Below are 18639 nucleotides of genomic sequence, written 5' to 3'. Positions count from 1 at the left end.
GATATGACTGGCAAAAATCTTTGCATGTAAACTCAGCCAGTGTGACCTTTTTGTAAGTTTTGATAAAGGCCCAATCCCATTTCACCCCTCGCCCCTACCACTTAGCTCTACCCCTCTGTTTTGCTCGTTCACGTTTAGGGATAGGGTGTCCAGATTCTTGTTGAAATGGTCTACATGGCCCTCCAAAGGGAGGTTTTTCAGAGACACACTCCAAACAGAGTGTTATGAGAAAAAAAGAAAAACCGGCAGGATGGCTGCGCAAGACACCAATGAAACCCACAAATGTCGCAATAATCGTGTTTTCTTAGTTTAGTCGTCGTTTCAGTGTGTTATGTTTCTTTTCTTCATAACAAGCATAAAAATCATTTGCTGATGTCTCTGTAGTTAGCTAGCTAAATTTCCTGTTCCACCTTAAATGGTGCAGGAGTTACATTCTGGCACCTCAGGCATCAGAACCGCTGCTCCATTTAAGGTGGAACAGGAAAATCCGAACGAGAAGCTGGAGAATATCTGACTTCAGCTTCATATCACTGAAGAATTAGGGGTCGATAATAAAGAGGTTGCTGAACTTTACCCTCCTCTGCTGTCACTGCAGGCTGGCAGGGTCGCCTACAGAGCAGCGCTAGTAGCTGTTAATGATGTTCTTTTTTATTTAAGGGTCCCGTTTAGCAGGGAAGATTTCAGCCACCACCCCTGTAACTCAGTTCCAAGGGGCAAAGTGACACTCAAAAACAAGGCGTAGGGGTAAAAATAAGAAATGGGACTGGGCCTGAGTTTTAACATTTCCACTCATGCTATTTTCAGCTGAGCTGCTCAGAAACTGTCAGAGCTCGAAGTAAAGCTGATGTTTTTGTTTGTAGCAGAGATGTAATGTCAGGTTGCTGTGATGGTAAAAAGAGTTTGTTTAAATACTTTGTAGTTTTTTAACAAAAACTAAAGAGTGTTAGACTGAGCCTCTCCCTCTCCCTCTCCCTCTCTCTCTCTCTCTCTCTCTCTCTCTCTCTCTTCTCTAAAGACAGGTTGTCTGTGTCAGCTGAGTCAGCTGATGTGACTCAGCTGTGTGGAGCAGGTAGTGAAACGAACAGAGAAAAGCACTTTTAGTTTTGGTTTGGTTTTGTAAAGTTTCCAAGTTTTATAGCCACTTCTCTTTACGTCATCCACACCGTCTAATCTCTCTCTCTTTCTTACTCTCCGTCTTCTCTCTCGCATTCTCTCTTTCTCTTTCTCATTCTCTCTGTCTCTTTCTCCTTCATTCTATTATTCTCTCTCATTCTCTCACTCTTTCATGATCTCTCTCTCTCTGTTTTTTCTCTTTCTTTTTCTCTTTCATTCTCTCTCTCTCTTTTTCTCTTTCATTCTATTAATCTCTCTCATTCTCTGCCTCTCTCTCACTCTCTTCTCATTCCCTCTATCTTTCTCTCTTGCTCTCACATTCATTTTCCCTTTCTCTCTGTCATTCTCGGCCTGTCTTCCATTGTCTCATTCTCTCCCTCTTCCTCTTTATTGTATTATTCTCTCTCATTCTCTCACTCTGTCTCACTCTGTCGTTTCTCTCTCTCTCTCTCTCTCTCATCTCTCTTTCTCTCTCTCTTCTCTCTCTCTCTCTCATCTCTCTCTTCTCTCTCTCTCTTCTCTCTTTCTCTCTCTCTCTCATCTCTCTTTCTCTCTCTCTCATCTCTCTCTCTCTCGTTCATCATGTTTTATGACATGTTGTAGCCTTCAGCACTCCTAAATAACAGAGGTCACTCTGTGTGTGTCTGTCTGTCTCATCACACACACACACACACACACACACACACACACACACACACACACAGAGTTGCCGTTGGTGTATCTGAAGTGTTATTTTTAAAGAGAGAGAGATGAGATTATAGCTCTGTCTGTCTATAATAATGAGGAGAAAGTGTAAAATAAAGCCTGTAGTTTCTCAAACAGGGTAAGAAACGTCTGCTGGACTGTTACACATCTTACACAGCGTTTCCTCTGGGATTTCTTCAGCAGCTGTTTCAGGCCCATCATCTGTTTAATAAGCTGCAATGTAAACCTTCACAGTTGTACAGGCTGTGCACTTTTCAGATGCTCTCAAAGGAGGTGACAGCACTACCCACTGCGCCACTGTGTCACATATAAGCTATACACACACACATACATCATCTAAACCGCTTATCCTTCTGGGTCGCGGTGGGGTGCTGGAGCCTATCCCAGCTGTCACTGGGCGGAAGGCAGGACACACCCTGGACAGGTCACCAGTCCACCCGCCCAGTGACCACTGGGATAGGCTCCAGTAACCCCCGCGACCCAGAAGGATAAGCGGTTTAGAAAGTGTGTGTGTGTGTGTGTGTGTGTGTGTGTATGTGTGTGAAAACCTGATCTCAGTCTCAGCCTCTAAAATCTTGATTTTGACTCAGACTCAGTGTGTCCTGGTCTCGGTCTTGACTCAGACTCGGATGTCTCGACTACGACACTAGTGCTGTGTGCTCTGATTGGCTGTCGGTGGTGATACAGGTCATCATTAGTAATAAATTCATTGTGAAAATGATGATGTCAGTTTAGTTTATGAATATACGCTGCACCGACAAAGGATTCAGTTTGTGAAGTGGGTGTTTACTTTGCTCTCTCTCTCTCTGTGTTTACAGGACTGGTCTGCTATGGAGGCTGAGGAGGATCTTCCTCTGGGTTTTGGGGATCTACATCGCTATTCCCGTCATCATCAAGCTCTTCCCCTCCATCCAGGCCAAACTAGTGTTTCTAAACTTTGGTGAGTGTATGAACTTCACTGGACGTTCCTCACTCTGACTACTGGATTTTCCAGTAGCTTTAGGTCTTTTAGAGTCGGGTTTAGTCATGGCTAATTCCCACTATCTAGCTAGGCTTCCACTAGCACACCATGCTGCTAATCAGGGAGAAGCGCCATCACAACAGTTAATTTCAGGTAGCAGAACATACAGCCGATTTGTGTTTGTTATCTTAGTGTTACAAGTTCAATGAAAAACTTTTATTTTATTTTTAAGGTAAGACACCTTTTTTTTTTACAGTGGACAACATTATGTACGTTTTTCAGGTTTACTAAAGTTGATGTTGTTGCTTTGAGATAATAGGAGTGCTTTGTTCAGTGTCTATGAATTCTGATAACTGATAATATTGGATTATGTAGTGGTTAAAAATGAAACTGATTTACTGATGGTTTAGTTCAGCTGTCAGAAATATGATTTATGCTTTAATGTGATACTAAAATTGTACATTGATGTTTGTTTATTAAAATATATTATACCTTAATGATGTAATACATAGTAATATAATGATATATTATACAATTATATTGATGCAGAATTTTATCTGTATTGTATTGACATAAATAAGATGTATTGTGTACACAATTACGTATAACAGCCACTTATAAATAACTTTACACTTACAATATATAGCATTATTAATAGTGTTAGTGTAAACACAAAGTATTATGAATATTACACAACCACTCTCTTTTTTGTCCAGTTTTGTCACGGCCAATCCCACTTTCTAGCTACACCTCCTCTAACACACCATCCTAATAACTATTTCAGGCTGCCATTATCGCGTCGTCATTGGTCAGCTCAACATGCAAGAAAACTAAGAATACTAAGTGTTAATTCAGTCAGGACCACTTTGTCAAAGAAAGTACTTTGTTTCCATTCGCAGTAAGTTTATTTTTATCGGTATGGCTCTCCTGTGGCACCTCCTTGCCCTTCCATGTGTGTACATGGAAAGCCTAAGGCGGGGAGAAGCAGCAGCCCACCAAGGGTACAGAACAGAGCAGATATCAAGGACAAAACACATGATATTCAGTAAGTTAGACACAGCATTAAGGAGGAGTTAGAGTGGTGGGTTGTAAAGTGGCTTGCAGAGGAGTGGTGAGAATGGACAGACTAAAGCAGCTTAAATAAGCGCCCAGACGAATTTAGCCAATTATGTGCGTAGCTTAAAATCGGGCAAAAAATCGCTTAGTGTAGGCCCAGCCTAACAGACAGCCACAGACATGATTGGTCCACTGCAAGACGTGGGCTTCTAGCAGTGCTGAGACGTACACTAAGTTCTTTTTAAGCACACGACGGCCTGTTTAGTGGTAGTTAGTAACTTAAATTGCCAGCTTTACACGCACTCGTTGAGATTTTATATTTTTTTTTTACTGACTGTTATATATTTATTATTGATTCTTCTCGCCTGACTCCTACTGATAGATCACAGGAGAAAACTGCGCTTTGAGTGAGGAAACGAAGCAACTGCTGTTATAATTAGCAGGCCAGTGACTTTGGCCTCAATCAGTCAGCCGAGTGCTTCAAATCCTCAAATTTGACAAATTGCATCAGTGTGTCTCACAAGACAGTCACACGCTTCCTGTATAGACACATGCACATGCAGACGCACTTTCAGTTCCTATGACTTAGGATAACCCCTGTGACCTAATTTAACTAAAATGACCTAAAATGAACAAAATTTGTTCAGTGGAAGAATTTGACACATTAGAAAAGCAAGCTGATAACGATGATTCAGAGTGTGCAGCCAAAAGTGCCTCAAGTAAAATAATTCTGATTTCAGCACACGTTTATCTTTAAAAAGCGAGCTGAACAGCTGTGCACAGGCGGGAATGTGCTGATCTATCAGAGGAGAAAACTAACAGCTGGAATTGATTGGATTTATTTTTAAAAACAAAGAAAGATTAGAATAAATATATATATATATATATATATATATATATGTATGTGTGTGTGTGTGTGTGTGTAAAACATAATAGAACAATTTTTGGGGGGGATTATCAGTTATTTTGTTTCCTGTTGTATTTTGTATTATTATTTTTGCCAAAGTATGCTTTTTGACATTTTAGTGATTTTTTTTTTTATTTTTTTTATACAAATTTTATTTATACAAAACTTATTTATACTTTATTTATACAAAAATATATACTATATATATATATATATATAGCCGTGTTAAACCAGTCAAACTTTCTGCTTAGATGTTTATCCCTCATAACCATGATTACAAAATACATACAAATTCAATATAATTTGAAATAACTCGGGTATTGTGATATACAGTTTCTCATTAGGTTTAATGGGATTTTTGCCTGCGTTCTCTAAAGTCTCTCTCTCTCTCCTCTCTCTCCTCTCTCTCTCTCTGTCTTTCTCACTCTCTCTCTCAGTAAGGGTGCCGTATTTTATTGATCTGAAGAGGCCGCAGGATCAGGGCTTGAACCACACACACAACTTCTACCTCCAGCCAGAGGAGGGCGTTAATATTGGAGTATGGTAAGAGCGTTCTCTCTCTTTTTTCTTATTGTCTTTCTATAGTGCAGACTGTAGTCCAGCTGCAGCACGCTCCATATTACTGAGATAGAGTCTGTGATTCCAGCCCTCACATTCAAATACAGCTTTTAAAGCAACATTATGTAACAATTCTGCCTTAAAATAACAGCTTCAAAATCATGTTGATGGTACACTGACTTATAGTAGGGAGAAAGACGTCACTGTTATTGCCATTTGGGCCTGGAACGCCTGCTGTAGCGCTATTTAACTTTGGAGGAGCGGCACGAGATCTCTCACGAGAACTGCGTAACGCTTTACAGCACCACGTCCGCCATAGGCTGTAACCTTATCAGTGTCGTCCCTGTTTCACAGATGCCAAAAGTCGTCTAATCTCAGCCCTGTTTCAAGCTAGTATGCAAATAAAAAAATTCATCTTGCACCAGAAAGTTTGGTCGGTCTTTTTCAATCTCACGTCAAGTAAGCCTTGAAAGTTTGCAGCCTTCTGTTATAAAATCCTGTAATGTTACCCCACCTTGTAAGTCGACAGGGTTCTTATGCTGAATTCCGACTCCTGCAGAATCCGACCCCTCCATGCCGGCATATGGATGCCACACATAGAAAGAACCAAAAAAATCAGGAGTGTAATCTGTAGTGACCATATGCCTGCGTGCAGGCAAAGAGGGAGTCGGATTCTTTACCTTCAGCTTGTCAACAATTACACATGAACAGCTGTCCATGAGGGGGCGCTCAAAGCAAGATTTGTATTTATGACAGTGGATGACAGTGGTGTAACAGTGAAATACACTCTTTAGGGGGAGCCCAAGAGCAAAAAAATCACCAATTCTTGCATGATGCTGCTTTAAATTGCTTTTAAAGTGATTCCATTAGCAGACTACGCTGGAAGAACTGTGGATCAGTCAACGAGCAGCATACTAACAAAAGCAGCAGCTTGGTGAAGCTCCAGTTCCCCTCAAGAGCCTCCACTCTGACAAGAATCCACAAGCTGTATAAACAAGAGTGAGAAACTAGTCACTGAGGTGTCGAATCGTATGCAAAAGTTTAGGCACCTTTGGTCAAATTACGTTTTGTGAAAATAAGTGAACACTCCCTATACAGAGAACACATTTAAATATGGCATTTCTATACATTTTAATGCACAGTTTCTATTGATTTTCTGTTAACTGAGTTTAACATTTTGGATAAAAAATAAAACATAAAATATTAAATGTGGCATAACTGTTTTCACAGGCCACATTTTGTGTTTTAATTTTTCCAGTATGTTAAATTCAGCAAATAAACAGTAAATATGTATAAAGTGTGCGGAAGTGTGTTCTCTGAAGAGGATGCTTTGTTTTCTTTTAGAAAATCAACTGAACCTGTCAAAACCGGCGTGCACAAAGTTTGCATATGACTGTATAAGTCTAGAGATCTGTAGATGTTTATGTGACTATATGACTTGCTTTATTAAATCTCTGTAGGGTGGTGTTTGGTTATGAGCTCACACTGACCGTGTTTAGAGGACCTCTACTGGTAATGCTGCAGAGGGAGAGTCTGCATAATGTTCTACTGTACAGTACAAAAGATAATGTAAATAAGATGAATACAAAATTGAGAAGTTACCAGAATAATACATAGTTGAGCGTTTAAATGTAACCAGGAATCAGTTTAATGCAGTGTGTTTATTGTTGTGTGATTCAGAATGATTTTTAAACATACTCTAAAAAAAATACACAAAAGTAGAAATAAAATAAATGAATTATAATATATGTATTATAGATTACTATTTATAAAATGGATAGTTCCAGTCCTAAAATCTTATTGGCTGAGCTGAATTAAAAGCCGTTGTAAAATCCACGTTATACACACACCTATGACCGCTTCACAACAACGGAATTGTGTATCACTGCGCCACGTCACGAAAAAAAAACCTTGTGGTGTTTTTTGTTTAAACTAAGGGGCTGAAAACTTATGTTCTTAACTAGAACTAGGCTGGTCAGCTAGCTAGCAGGCTAAAAGATAGGAAACAGCCTAAACAACTCCATCAATTCCTACGTAGTGCACTATGTAGGGAGCAGGGAGTCGTTTGAGATTCAGCCCCAGTGTGGGAAGAGGGGCGCCACTGGTGGTAATTTGGTGACCAAAAAGTACTTATCAGTTGAAAGTGTTTGTATTAAACAGTGCTGTGTTATCATATGTTTACTGTTATATGACAAAAAGTTCATGAAATGACCGCAATATACAGCGATGGGTGACCGAACGTTCTCCTCATTCGGTCCATGGCTGCTTGGCCACGATATCATACTACATACTACTCATACTACATTTCCTGGTGGAATACTTGTTTATATCGATTATTATTAATATTAACTTACACAATTTTTCATAAAATAATTTATTTTATCATATTTAATGTTGGCTGCCATTTTATAAAAGCAGTAAGCCACTTGAGGCCGTGCGTTACAGTGATTTTATCACAGGGAAGGAGGTTTTACTCTGTTTGCATCGTGCCTAACAACACTCTTCCCGTGATCAAATCACAGTAACACACAGCATCTTGTGGCTTATTGCTTTAATATTATATATATGATATAAAATAGTTTTAATAGCTCTTCTAATATCTTTCTGTATCTCTCTCTCTCTCTCTCTCTCTCTCTCTCTCTCTCTCTCTCAGGCACACAGTTCCAGCTGTACTGTGGAAGGATGCCCAGGGTAAAGAAGGGGGAGTGGTTTGAGAAAACGCTCCAGTCCACACACCCTGTCATGCTCTATCTCCATGGCAACGCAGGGACCAGGTATATGCACACACACACACACACACACTTTTGTTTCTGTGAATTGTGGTGACATTACATTCATTTCCGGGAGACTTAACCAAAGCTTAACCATAACTATGACTACCTGAACCCTAACCTTAACCCTAAAGTACATCTTCACTTTAAAACTGAATGATTTACGGACCAACTCATTTTTATACATGAGATGCATATATGTGAGAAAGTGAAGCACATTTAGTGTTTTTACCATACGTAAGACCCGTAAACTGGGCAAAATGTGTAGTACATCGAGCCCCCTGTCTCACCTGGTCACTTATCTCTGCCCGTCTGTGTCTGCTTGTTTGTGTTGCAGGGGAGGAGACCATAGAGTGCAGCTCTATAAGGTAACACTCAACTGATTTCAGCCTTGTGAAACTAAATTAACCAAATCAAACTATAAAATCTTGTCCAGAAACACATCCACAAAACGTCTGTCAGCCACTCAAAGCATAAGGATTTTCATCTAAAGTCCATGTCATAATGCATAGAAATCAGACAAATTTGGAAAATGTGCACAGACTTTAGCACCGCTTTTCAATCCGACGTACGGTTTTCATACAACCTTTATTACATTCCGAAATTTTGCTCATAGGAGTGAATGATGTAAAATTTATACGTCCATCTACTGCGCTCTGTTTCATCAGCTGCGTGGTCGCTCTGCGTTTTCCTTAGGAAATGCACTATTCTAGCTTTACTTAATTTATTACTTAATTTTTTATTTTGTCTTAGTTTAGTTTTAGTTCATGAAAACGAAATTTATTTCCGTCATAGAGAAATCCAGCTTAGACCCGAAACTCCTAATATGGGTAAAACGCAGAGCTCTTGTTCTTTCTGCAATCAGTTTGAGTTAACTTTACTACATGTAAACAGGCCAAAATAACGGAAACATCTCTGGTCCTGCAGGTCCTCAGTTCATTAGGCTACCATGTAGTCACGTTCGATTACAGAGGTATGTTGTTTTCTTCTTCTGATTTCCTGAATTGTAGAGTTTACTGAACGCAGTAGAATGAAATAGCCGATAAGAGTCAGTTTTGCATGTTTGCAATTGGTCTTTTATGTGTTTTCTTTGCCCTTCAGGTTGGGGGGACTCCGAGGGCAGCCCCTCAGAGAGGGGGATGACGCTGGACGCTCTGTTCCTGTATCAGTGGCTGAAGCAGAGAATCGGCCACAAGCCGCTCTACATCTGGGGTCACTCTCTGGGCACTGGGTGAGCACCGCTGTCCTGCTACAGAAACTTAAGCTTCTTCTCTGCCGTATTTGGCCTGTAATGCGTATTTTCCTGGTGTTTTCAGACAAAGTTGTTAGCGTTTTGTCTGAGCCTACATTGCTGATGTTTATAAGACTACGACATTATTAATTTCTGTCTGATAAAGAGAAAAAATGTCCTGTATTAAGTTAATAAAACAGTGAAGTTTTATTAATTCTTGTTTTTCCAGAGTGTCAACTAACTTAGTGAGACGTCTGTGTGACAGAGGTGAGTGTGCATGTGTGACTGTTTATGATGTAGATCTCTTATCATGTAGTCTCTGTTTTCTGCAGCTTCCTTTTTCAGTTAGTTTGAAGCTGCACAGCAAGGTGGAGAAAATAAGACCAGAGTTTCACAGTTGATCATAGTGTTTCACACAGTTTCTGTGTAAAAGCGTCATCACTCACGATTAGCAGCAGCTTACAAGGTCAGATTAAACTGTGCTGTTAATGTTGATTGGTTTAGATTTTGGAGTCCAAACTTAGGCTTAGCTTAGTATACCTACCAATTAGCATTAATAATTTGGAGCATAATGCTAGTTTTGACTGCTACTTTTTATTAATTATTAGCAACATTAGCAAGTTTGGGCAAGTGATTTCTTTAATGTGTGTGAATCAGCTCTTTGTGAACAGCATGTAGGTGATGGGACTGTTACTGATCAATTAAATATTAATTGAGAAACAATTTATAGCAGTTAGTGAATAATTTGCAGGAGTTAATGGATAATTAATAGTAGATACTGAATAATACATAGTAGATACTGAATAATATATAGTAGATACTGAATAATTCGTAGTAGATACTGAATAATACGTAGTAGATACTGAATAATACGTAGTTGTTCATGGGTAATTTTTAGTAGATACTGAATAGTTTGTAGCAGATACTGAATAATTCATAGTTGTTCATGGATAATTTTTGGTATATACTGAATAATTTGTAGCAGATACTAAATAATTCATAGTAGTTACTGAATAATTCATAGTAGTTCATGGATAATTTATAGTAGTTACTGAATAATCTTATAGTAGATACTGAATAATTCTTTTACTAAATAATTCATAGTAGTTAGGAAATAATTTAAAGTCATTGTAATAATAATTCATAGTGTTGAGTGAATTATTCATATTAGTCACTAAATAGTTAATAGGGGGCTTCAGTATCCTAAATCATACAGAATGAGTGCTTGATTCTCAGTGTGGTTGATCTGCTGTGTTTGCAGGAACGCCGCCGGACGCTGTAATCCTGGAGTCTCCGTTCACCAACATCAGAGAGGAGGCCAAGAGTCATCCTTTCTCTATGGTGAGACTTTTCTGACCAATTTGTCTTTATCTTACACAAAACTCCCTGTTTGAAATCAGCCTTGGACTAGCTTTAACCTGTGTCCCTGGGGTCACAAACATTTTATCATGTGTGTGTCTGTGTGTGTGTGTGTGTGTGTGTGTGTGTGTGTGTGTGTGTGTGTGTGTGGAGGGGGGTGGGGGGATTGAGGGACAGATACGGAGAGAAAGACACAGTGGTTGAGGTTGTGACGTGTATGTAATGTGTAATCCTGTTGTAGGTTTACAGGTATCTTCCAGGCTTTGACTGGTTCTTTTTGGATGCCATCACAGCAAATGACATCCTCTTCGCCAGCGACGAGAAGTGAGTGTCTGTGTGTCCGTCTGTTTCTCTGTCTCCTCCTTTGTAATTATTAGTGCTGCACTCTGTCTCTGTTAAACGGGGTGTTAATCTCACAGTGATTCACAGGAGCAGTTGAAACTGGAAGCGCACATTTCCTGAAGGAAGCGCTGAATGGTTGCGTGGCCTAAAAGGTTCCCATTTCCTGCTAGGTTGTTGCTATGGTATCCCAAGGGGTTGCTATGATGTTCCTATGTGGTTGCTAGGTGATTGCTATTATTTTGCTAAGTGGATGGTAGGTGGTTGCTGTGGAATCACAGGTGGTTGCTATTGTTGCCTAAGTCCGCTGCCACGTTAAAATTTCCTGCTACCTTATCTTCACTGCTACCTTTAATCATTGCCACCTTAAATGCACCTCCACCTTAAATCACCTACCACCTTAAATCTCTTGCTACCCTAAAGTTGCTACCTTAAATCCAGTGCCACCTTAAATACACTGCTACCTAAAATCTCCTGCTACCTTAAAAGTGTGTGTGTGGTGTGTTGAGCATGTTTGTTTGTGTGTGTGTATAGTTACCATAATTAATCCCTCTCTCTTTCTCTTTCTCTTTCTCTCTCTCTCTCTCTCTCTCTCTCTCTCTCTCTCTCTCTCTCTCTCTCTCTCTCAGTGTGAATCACATCTCCTGCCCAGTCCTGATCCTCCATGCTGAAGACGACACCGTCGTCCCTTTCCACCTGGGCAAAAAGGTAAGACCTCCAGTCAGAAGCAAAAGTTTGAGCACCCCGAGCTCTCTGTGTGCAGTAACAACACTCCACATCACTTCAGCCTGACTGGGTGGGGCAAACTGCTGTAGGCTATGTGGGTGGTCATATGTAAATGTGTTCATGGTTCTGACCTCACAACATCATGATGTTTTCTCTGCTTAGTTTCTATATACAATCGTATGCAAAAGTTTGAGCGCCCCTGGTCAGATGACGTTTTTCTTTATGAACACTTCCTCTACAGAAAACACATGTATGCACACTTTCATGCACAATTACTGCTCACTTGGTAAATTTATCATCTTAGGGGGGTGGGGGAATGTAAAATGTGGCCTGTGCAAAAGTTATGGCACATATTATGTTTTATCTGTGTCAAAAATGTTAAACTCAGCAAACAGAATTTGTGCATTAAAATGGGCACATGCAAAACCACATTTTAGTGTGTTCAGCATATTTTCACTTAGAAAATCAACAAAACATAATCTTACATGGTGACTTCAAACAAAAGTCTTGCTCCTGCAGGCTTTGGCTCTGTAAAGAGGTGATGCTACAGCCATCCATGGCTGGGAGTCCAAGAGATCACAATTGGCCTCGCTCTCTGGGTGGGGAGGATGGCCCCTCCTTCTCCCCCCATCACTCAATGCGATGCTAGTCAGCACAGGCGTCTGTTAGCTGACGTAAGAGAACGGCGGTTAGTGTTCTCCTCCAAGTGTGTTCGGCTGTCCATTGACAATAGCGACAGTTCAAAAAGATGAGGTGGCGCTTCACAGGTCTTGGAGGAAGCCTGTGCTGGCCTTCGCCCGTCCTAGCGCTGGTGGTATCATGTGATTAAGGGAGTCCTAAGTAGTGGATGGAATTGGAGACAACAAAATTGGTGGGAAAATTGGGAAAAAGAAAAACAAAAAGAAAACTTTTTGTATAATAGATTTTATTTTATACAAGGAAACACATTAAGATAGTCTACAGTAAATGAAATTAAAATGAGAAGTTTGCTGTGAATATGAATATTAAAGGTGTGATATATGTGACTGTAATCAGTATTCGTTTGTGCGCTTCCAGATTGCAGCATATTTCATAGCACAAGTCGTTTTTGAAGTTGTGTCTGAAGGTTTCGGCTTCCTCAGTCGGTCATCTTGACTGTGACATCTGTAGACAATTTAGACAAAGTAATCTTTATTAGCTCTTCTGCTCCCCCAGCTCTACAATATAGCGGCTCAATCCAAAAGTCTGAGTGGACACAAGGTCCAGTTCATCCCGTTCCCGAGCTCTCTGGGATACAGACACAAATTTATCTACCGGAGCCCACAGCTGCCTCATATACTCAGGTAAAGCCACACACACACTCAGCCATAACATTAAAGCCCACACTCACTGTCCATCTTATCAGCTCCACTGACCACACAGGAGCACTTTATAGTTCTGCAGTTACAGACTGTAGTCCATCTGTTTCTCTGCATACTTTGTCACCCTGTTCTTCAGTGGTCAGGACCCCCACAGGACCCCCAAAGAGCAGGCATTATTTGGGTGGTGGATCATTCCCAGTACTCCAGTAACACTGACGTGGTGGTGGTGTGTAAGTGTGTGTTGCGCTGGTCTGAGCGGATCAGACACAGCAGTGCTGGAGTTTTTAAACACCTCAGTGTCACTGCTGGACTGAGAATAGTCCATCAACCAAACCTATCCAGCCAACAGCATCCTGTGGGCAGCGTCCTATGACCACTGATGAAGGACTAGAAGATGACCAACACAAACTGTGCAGCAGCAGATGAGCTATCGTCTCTGACTTTACATCTACAAGGTGGACCAACAAGGTAGGAGTGTCTAATAGAGTGGGCAGTGAGTGGACTCATACCAGTGCAACACACACCACCACCACGTCAGTGTCACTGTAATGCTGAGAATGATCCACAACCCAAATAATACCTGCTATGTGGGGGTCCTGTGGGGGTCCTGACCACTGAAGAACAGGGTAACAAAGTGTGCAGAGAAACAGATGGACTACAGTCTGTAACTGTAGAACCACAAAGTGCACATATACGGTCAGTGGAGCTGATAAAATGGACAGTGAGTGTAGAAACAAGGAGGTGGACTTAATGAAGTAGCTGGATGGTTGTATACACAAAGAAATATAAAAGCTCTTATTGATGGTTTTGAAACTTTGGACTGGAAGTTAAATAAATAAAGGTGGTCTCTGACTTTTACACAGAACTGCGTGTTGATTTTTCCAGACTTGCTCATCATTCACCCCTAATATGTTTTGAATAATTGTTAGAAAGATCACATTTTTTACAATCAGAAAAAATCGATTTCTGACATGTAGAGAAGAGTAATGTCATCTGTCCTGACAAAAATGTAACCTCCTCTCTCTCTCTCTCTCTCTCCTCTCTCTCTCTCTCTCTCTCTCTCTCTGCCCTTGCCTCCCCTCTCCCCTGCTCTCTCTTCCCTGTCTCACTCTCTCATTCTGTCTTCTTCTCTCTTTCCCTCACTCTCCTCCCACTCCTTCCCTTTCTCTCCTTCCTCTTTCTCTCTCTTTCCTTCTCCTTGCTCTCTCTATCCCCCTCTCACTTTCTCTCCCTCCCCCTTTTCACTCACTCACCATGTCTTTTTCTTTCTGTCTCCTCTCACTCTCCTCCCACTCTCTCTCTTTCTCTACTCCCTCTTTCTCTCTCTCTTTCTCCTTGCTCTCTCTCTCCCCCCTCCTCACTCTCCCTCTCTCTCTCTTTCTCCTTCTCTCTCCTTGCTCTCTCTCTCTCTCTCTCTCCCTTCTTATTCTCTCACTCCCTCTCTCCTCCCTCTCTCTCTTTCTCTCTTTCTCTACTCCCTCTTTCTCTGTCTCTCTTTCCCCTTGCTCTCTCTCCCCCTCCTCACTCTCCCTCTTTCTTTCTCTCTCTCTCCCCTTTCTCATTCTCTCCTCCTTGTTTTCTCTCTCCTCCTTCTGTCTCTCTCACTCTGTATCTTTCTTTCTCCCTCTCTCTCTCCTCCCTCCCTCTCTCCTTGCTCTCTCCCTCTCTCCCTCTGTCTCTCTCTGTCTCTGTTTCTCTCTCTCTCTCTCTCTCTCTCTCTCTCTCTCTCTCTCTCTCTTTTTTCAGTGATTTCCTTGGGACGACTCATCCCCGTGTGTAGCTGAGAGTCACACCCGCGGATCGCCCTCTGTGTCTCTCACGGTCACTTTGAAACACACATGGACACTCACACACACTCCTCTGTCTGCACTGTGTACGCACTCTCTCACACACACACACACACACACACACCCACACACACACACGGCAGATGTCAGATGTCTCCCACTCTGTCCCTTTGCATTCCTTTGTTGGCTAAAATGAGAGAGAGAGACAGATAGAGAGAGAGAGAGAGAGAAGGAGAAAGAGAGAGAGAGAGAGCTAAACGAATCATTGGCATGCTGTTACTGAAAGGACGCAGGCAGCTCGAGCACCACATATGCAAAGTAATATGCAATCTGCACTAAATGAACGACTCGGCGTCAGAGAACCTCGCTATGAAACCACAGGATCAAGTTCTAGATATAAAACTGCACAACATGTATAAAAGCGTGGCAGAGAGGTGGGACAGCATGATGTTTATTTACAATCTGAAGATGTCATTCAGCGTCTGCAGCTGTGGATGTACTGTAGTGATCAGAGGACGAGTTAATGGACCTATTATCAGTTTTATATCCACTCAGTGTGAACTGCACACGCTCGGTTAGGGGTTAATATCAGTCTTTACAGATTGTCTTTTTCTTCCTGCTCTTTGAGTTTTTTGGGGGGCTTTTTTGTCACTTTTCTGTTCTACCGACTTGCTTTCCCAACAAAGTACAGTCGTGTGAAAAAGTTTGTGCACCCCTGCTCAGATGACGTCCTCTGCAGAGAACACACAACTGCACATTTTAATTACTGAATTTAAAAAATAAACGAATAAATAAAACACAAAATGTGGTCTGTGTAAAAGTTACGGCAGATTTTATATGATGTTTTATTCAAATTGTGCACTAAACTTAGTGTGTTCACCTATTTTCACTCAAATCAATGCACGTCATTTGAACTGGGGTGTTCAAACTTTTGCATACAACTGTATTTATGGTAAAATTGTCCACTCGAGTATGTGTTCAACTCCAGTAACTGATACATAACAGCAGCTATGAGGTTAACTGTGAACATTACAGAAAAAGGTGCTGCTTTTGTGCAGGTGACAGGACAACAGGACAATTACCGTAATGATGTTTAGTGAACATTCACCAAAATATATACAGTACTGTGCAAAAGCCTTAAGCAGCTAAGAAGATTGTTTGAAACTATTTTTCTTAGCACTGAGTGTGTTTCTGACAATAAAAACACAATATAACATTGGAGTAAATACAAATAAACAAAATACAGTAGACATAATAAAGAATGTGTTGTTTTCAGTTATGAATATGTAGAACTCAGGTTTGGTTCCCGACCTCTCCCAACCATCGCATAGATTTGTTCAGCAGCACTTGATTTGATTTAATGAGTGACTTATTAGATAAACAAGGTATTTATGTTTATTTGTGTTTATTCTGATGTTAGTGCTCAAACAAAACAAGTGCTTACTGCCCAGATAAATAGTTTTACCTATTGTCTCAGATGTCTAAGCCTTTTGAACAGTGCTGTATATACATCCTTGAATTTTTTTAAATTTCTACTTTCACTCACGACAACAATCTATTTTTTGCGCACATGACATAAGAAGGTCATAGTCAGTTTATCAGTTTATCTCATTCAGCCTTTTTCTGCATTTAGACTATTTTTTGTAACCTCTTTGCACATCCAGACTGTAGCTGTGTTCCAAAGCCTAGGCTGCACTTCTCGACCGCTACGTCATAGAAGGCCGCTTCAAAGTGAAGGGCCCTCGTGTACAGCCTAGAAATGCAACCTACATTCTGAGTGATTTTGGGGACGCAACATATATATCCTTCCAGGCCTTCGGTTACCCACAGTTCCCTGCGCACAAATGATGCAAAGGAAAAAACAGCATCACAAAAATGGCGGAAAACGAAGCCGTTGGAGCAGAGCTTGTTTTAAAATGTAAGATGTTCACGTCGTTGAATTCATCTTCGTTATGTTGTAAAGAGTAAAATGATTGATTAATTAAAGCATTCGCCCATATATCGTATTTTAATCAGAAGTATTTGTATATATGTTGTTTATCGTACTACATAACCTTGTTGGTGTATTAGCTACCATAGCAACAAACACAAGGCAGCGGGTTCCATTTTCTCTCACCAGTTCCCGCAATTGTTAGAGGCGGGACTTCTCAGGTGACGTCACCACACAGCCCCGTTAGGACTCTCCCATTTGTGTGGCCGATAGTCCTACCGAGGACCCGCCCTACCTCGGTTGCAGCCTAGGCTTTGGAACCTATTAGGTGGCACGAGGGTGGTTATGAAAAGATCTTTATTTATTTTCCCTAAAACGTTTATAAATCTCGAATAGCCTGCTTTACACACAACTACATCAACTGAACATATTGTGTGATTTTAAAATGAGATTGACTGATACCTACAGTTAGATCAGAATAATGTGAATGAGTTGTTTTTGAGGCTGTTTAAATTCAGGTAGGTGCTCATTGAGGCCCCGTCATTGGAGGATCACGAGTTTGATCCCCAGCGATGCCACGGCCATCCATGTCTGGGAGTCAGAGAGGATAAAGCTGCATTCAGACAGCAGAGCATGTTGCATATATCACACCATTGTATCCCACAGCAGGATGCAGGTTTTGCAGACTCTGCTGGGGAGGGTGTGTTTTGTGCGCTGCGAATCTTCGTAAATGGAGTTGAAAAATGAAGCAGATGAGCTCGTTTCATCGTGACGCTTTTCACAAGATAACCAATCAAAACTGAGGGCAGGGGAAACTGAAACACAGGGCACACGTGGGACTGTACAGTATGACAGTTTTCAAGATATTTATTATTTCACTGGCTTATGTGCCTTCCTGTACATTGCTGTCATTGAGGTTTGCTTTAAAAAAAAAATAAAAAAAAATAGGATAGTGAGTAGTTTAGCACTTTAACCCTCTGGGGTCGGAGGTCATTCTCTCGATTGGTGCATATCTACTTAAATTCTCCTTCAAAGGCTCTTTATATAACATGATGCTCAGATGTTTCATATCTTCATCACTACTTTCCAAAACCGCTGCAGCAACTTCAGCAGCTGTAAACTCTCTGCACGCCATTTCACACGTGTCTCCGATGTGGACTGAAAGAAGAATGAAGGGTGTCCGGCGTGATGGGTCAGTCCTTAGTGATTTGTCCATTGGTCAGTTTCACACAGAATGTAGACAGACACACGAATCCACCAGTTCCACACGGTGAGAAGCGGATGATGTGTATCTCAGCCCCTCTTCACAGGCTCATAACTCTGGATGTGAGTCATGTACGATCTTGTGATAAGATGGAATGGAAAGGGCGACTCTACAGATTCAGGAAATGAGATTTCTGTGCTAGATTATCACAAAGATACAGAAACAGATATAGAAACATCCAATTTGACGCACATGTGAGTTTGTGGATCCCAGAGCGTTAATTCAGTGGTCTCCAACCCAACCTTCCCACAGAACTAGTTCCAACCACAATGTGCCACACCTGCTCCAGCTAATCCAACTCTTAACAAAGTCCCTGATTGGCTGGATCAGATGTGAAAGTCTTAAGTAAGGGGGCGGGGCAGCTTACTGGATACAGGTTGGAACTGAACTCTGCAGGAAGGCAGCTCTGCAGGACCAGGGATGGAGACCACTGCTCTAATGTATAACTCATTTCACTTTGCTTGCTGGTTGTTGGGGTTCAAGACGCAATAAGTGGTGTTACACTTCTCGTCCATAACACCACCCATAAAGATCCAGACTGCTCCTCCGCTTAGCAAAACTGATTCCTCGCAAATAAGATGGCAGAATATGC

At 41.2% G+C, this 18639-nt stretch overlaps 1 protein-coding gene across 1 annotated transcript in view; it reads left to right on the top strand.

Annotated features, from left to right (window-relative positions):
* abhd12 (abhydrolase domain containing 12, lysophospholipase) overlaps positions 1-17718 on the top strand; it is a 38876-nt gene extending 21158 nt beyond the window's left edge. The window contains 13 exon segments of the mRNA XM_036593714.1: positions 2637-2758; positions 5180-5285; positions 7954-7999; positions 8001-8074; positions 8409-8439; positions 8999-9044; positions 9173-9302; positions 9532-9569; positions 10564-10643; positions 10903-10985; positions 11630-11708; positions 12921-13048; positions 14813-17718. Of these exon segments, the coding sequence (XP_036449607.1) occupies positions 2637-2758; positions 5180-5285; positions 7954-7999; positions 8001-8074; positions 8409-8439; positions 8999-9044; positions 9173-9302; positions 9532-9569; positions 10564-10643; positions 10903-10985; positions 11630-11708; positions 12921-13048; positions 14813-14846 (997 nt within the window). The 3' untranslated portion in view covers positions 14847-17718.
* Positions 17719-18639: the final 921 nt, after the last annotated feature.

The sequence above is a fragment of the Colossoma macropomum genome, unplaced genomic scaffold (assembly GCF_904425465.1).
Source record: "Colossoma macropomum unplaced genomic scaffold, Colossoma_macropomum, whole genome shotgun sequence".
Classification (NCBI taxonomy): Eukaryota; Metazoa; Chordata; class Actinopteri; order Characiformes; family Serrasalmidae; genus Colossoma; species Colossoma macropomum.
This window is presented reverse-complemented; position numbering and strand designations above follow the sequence as displayed.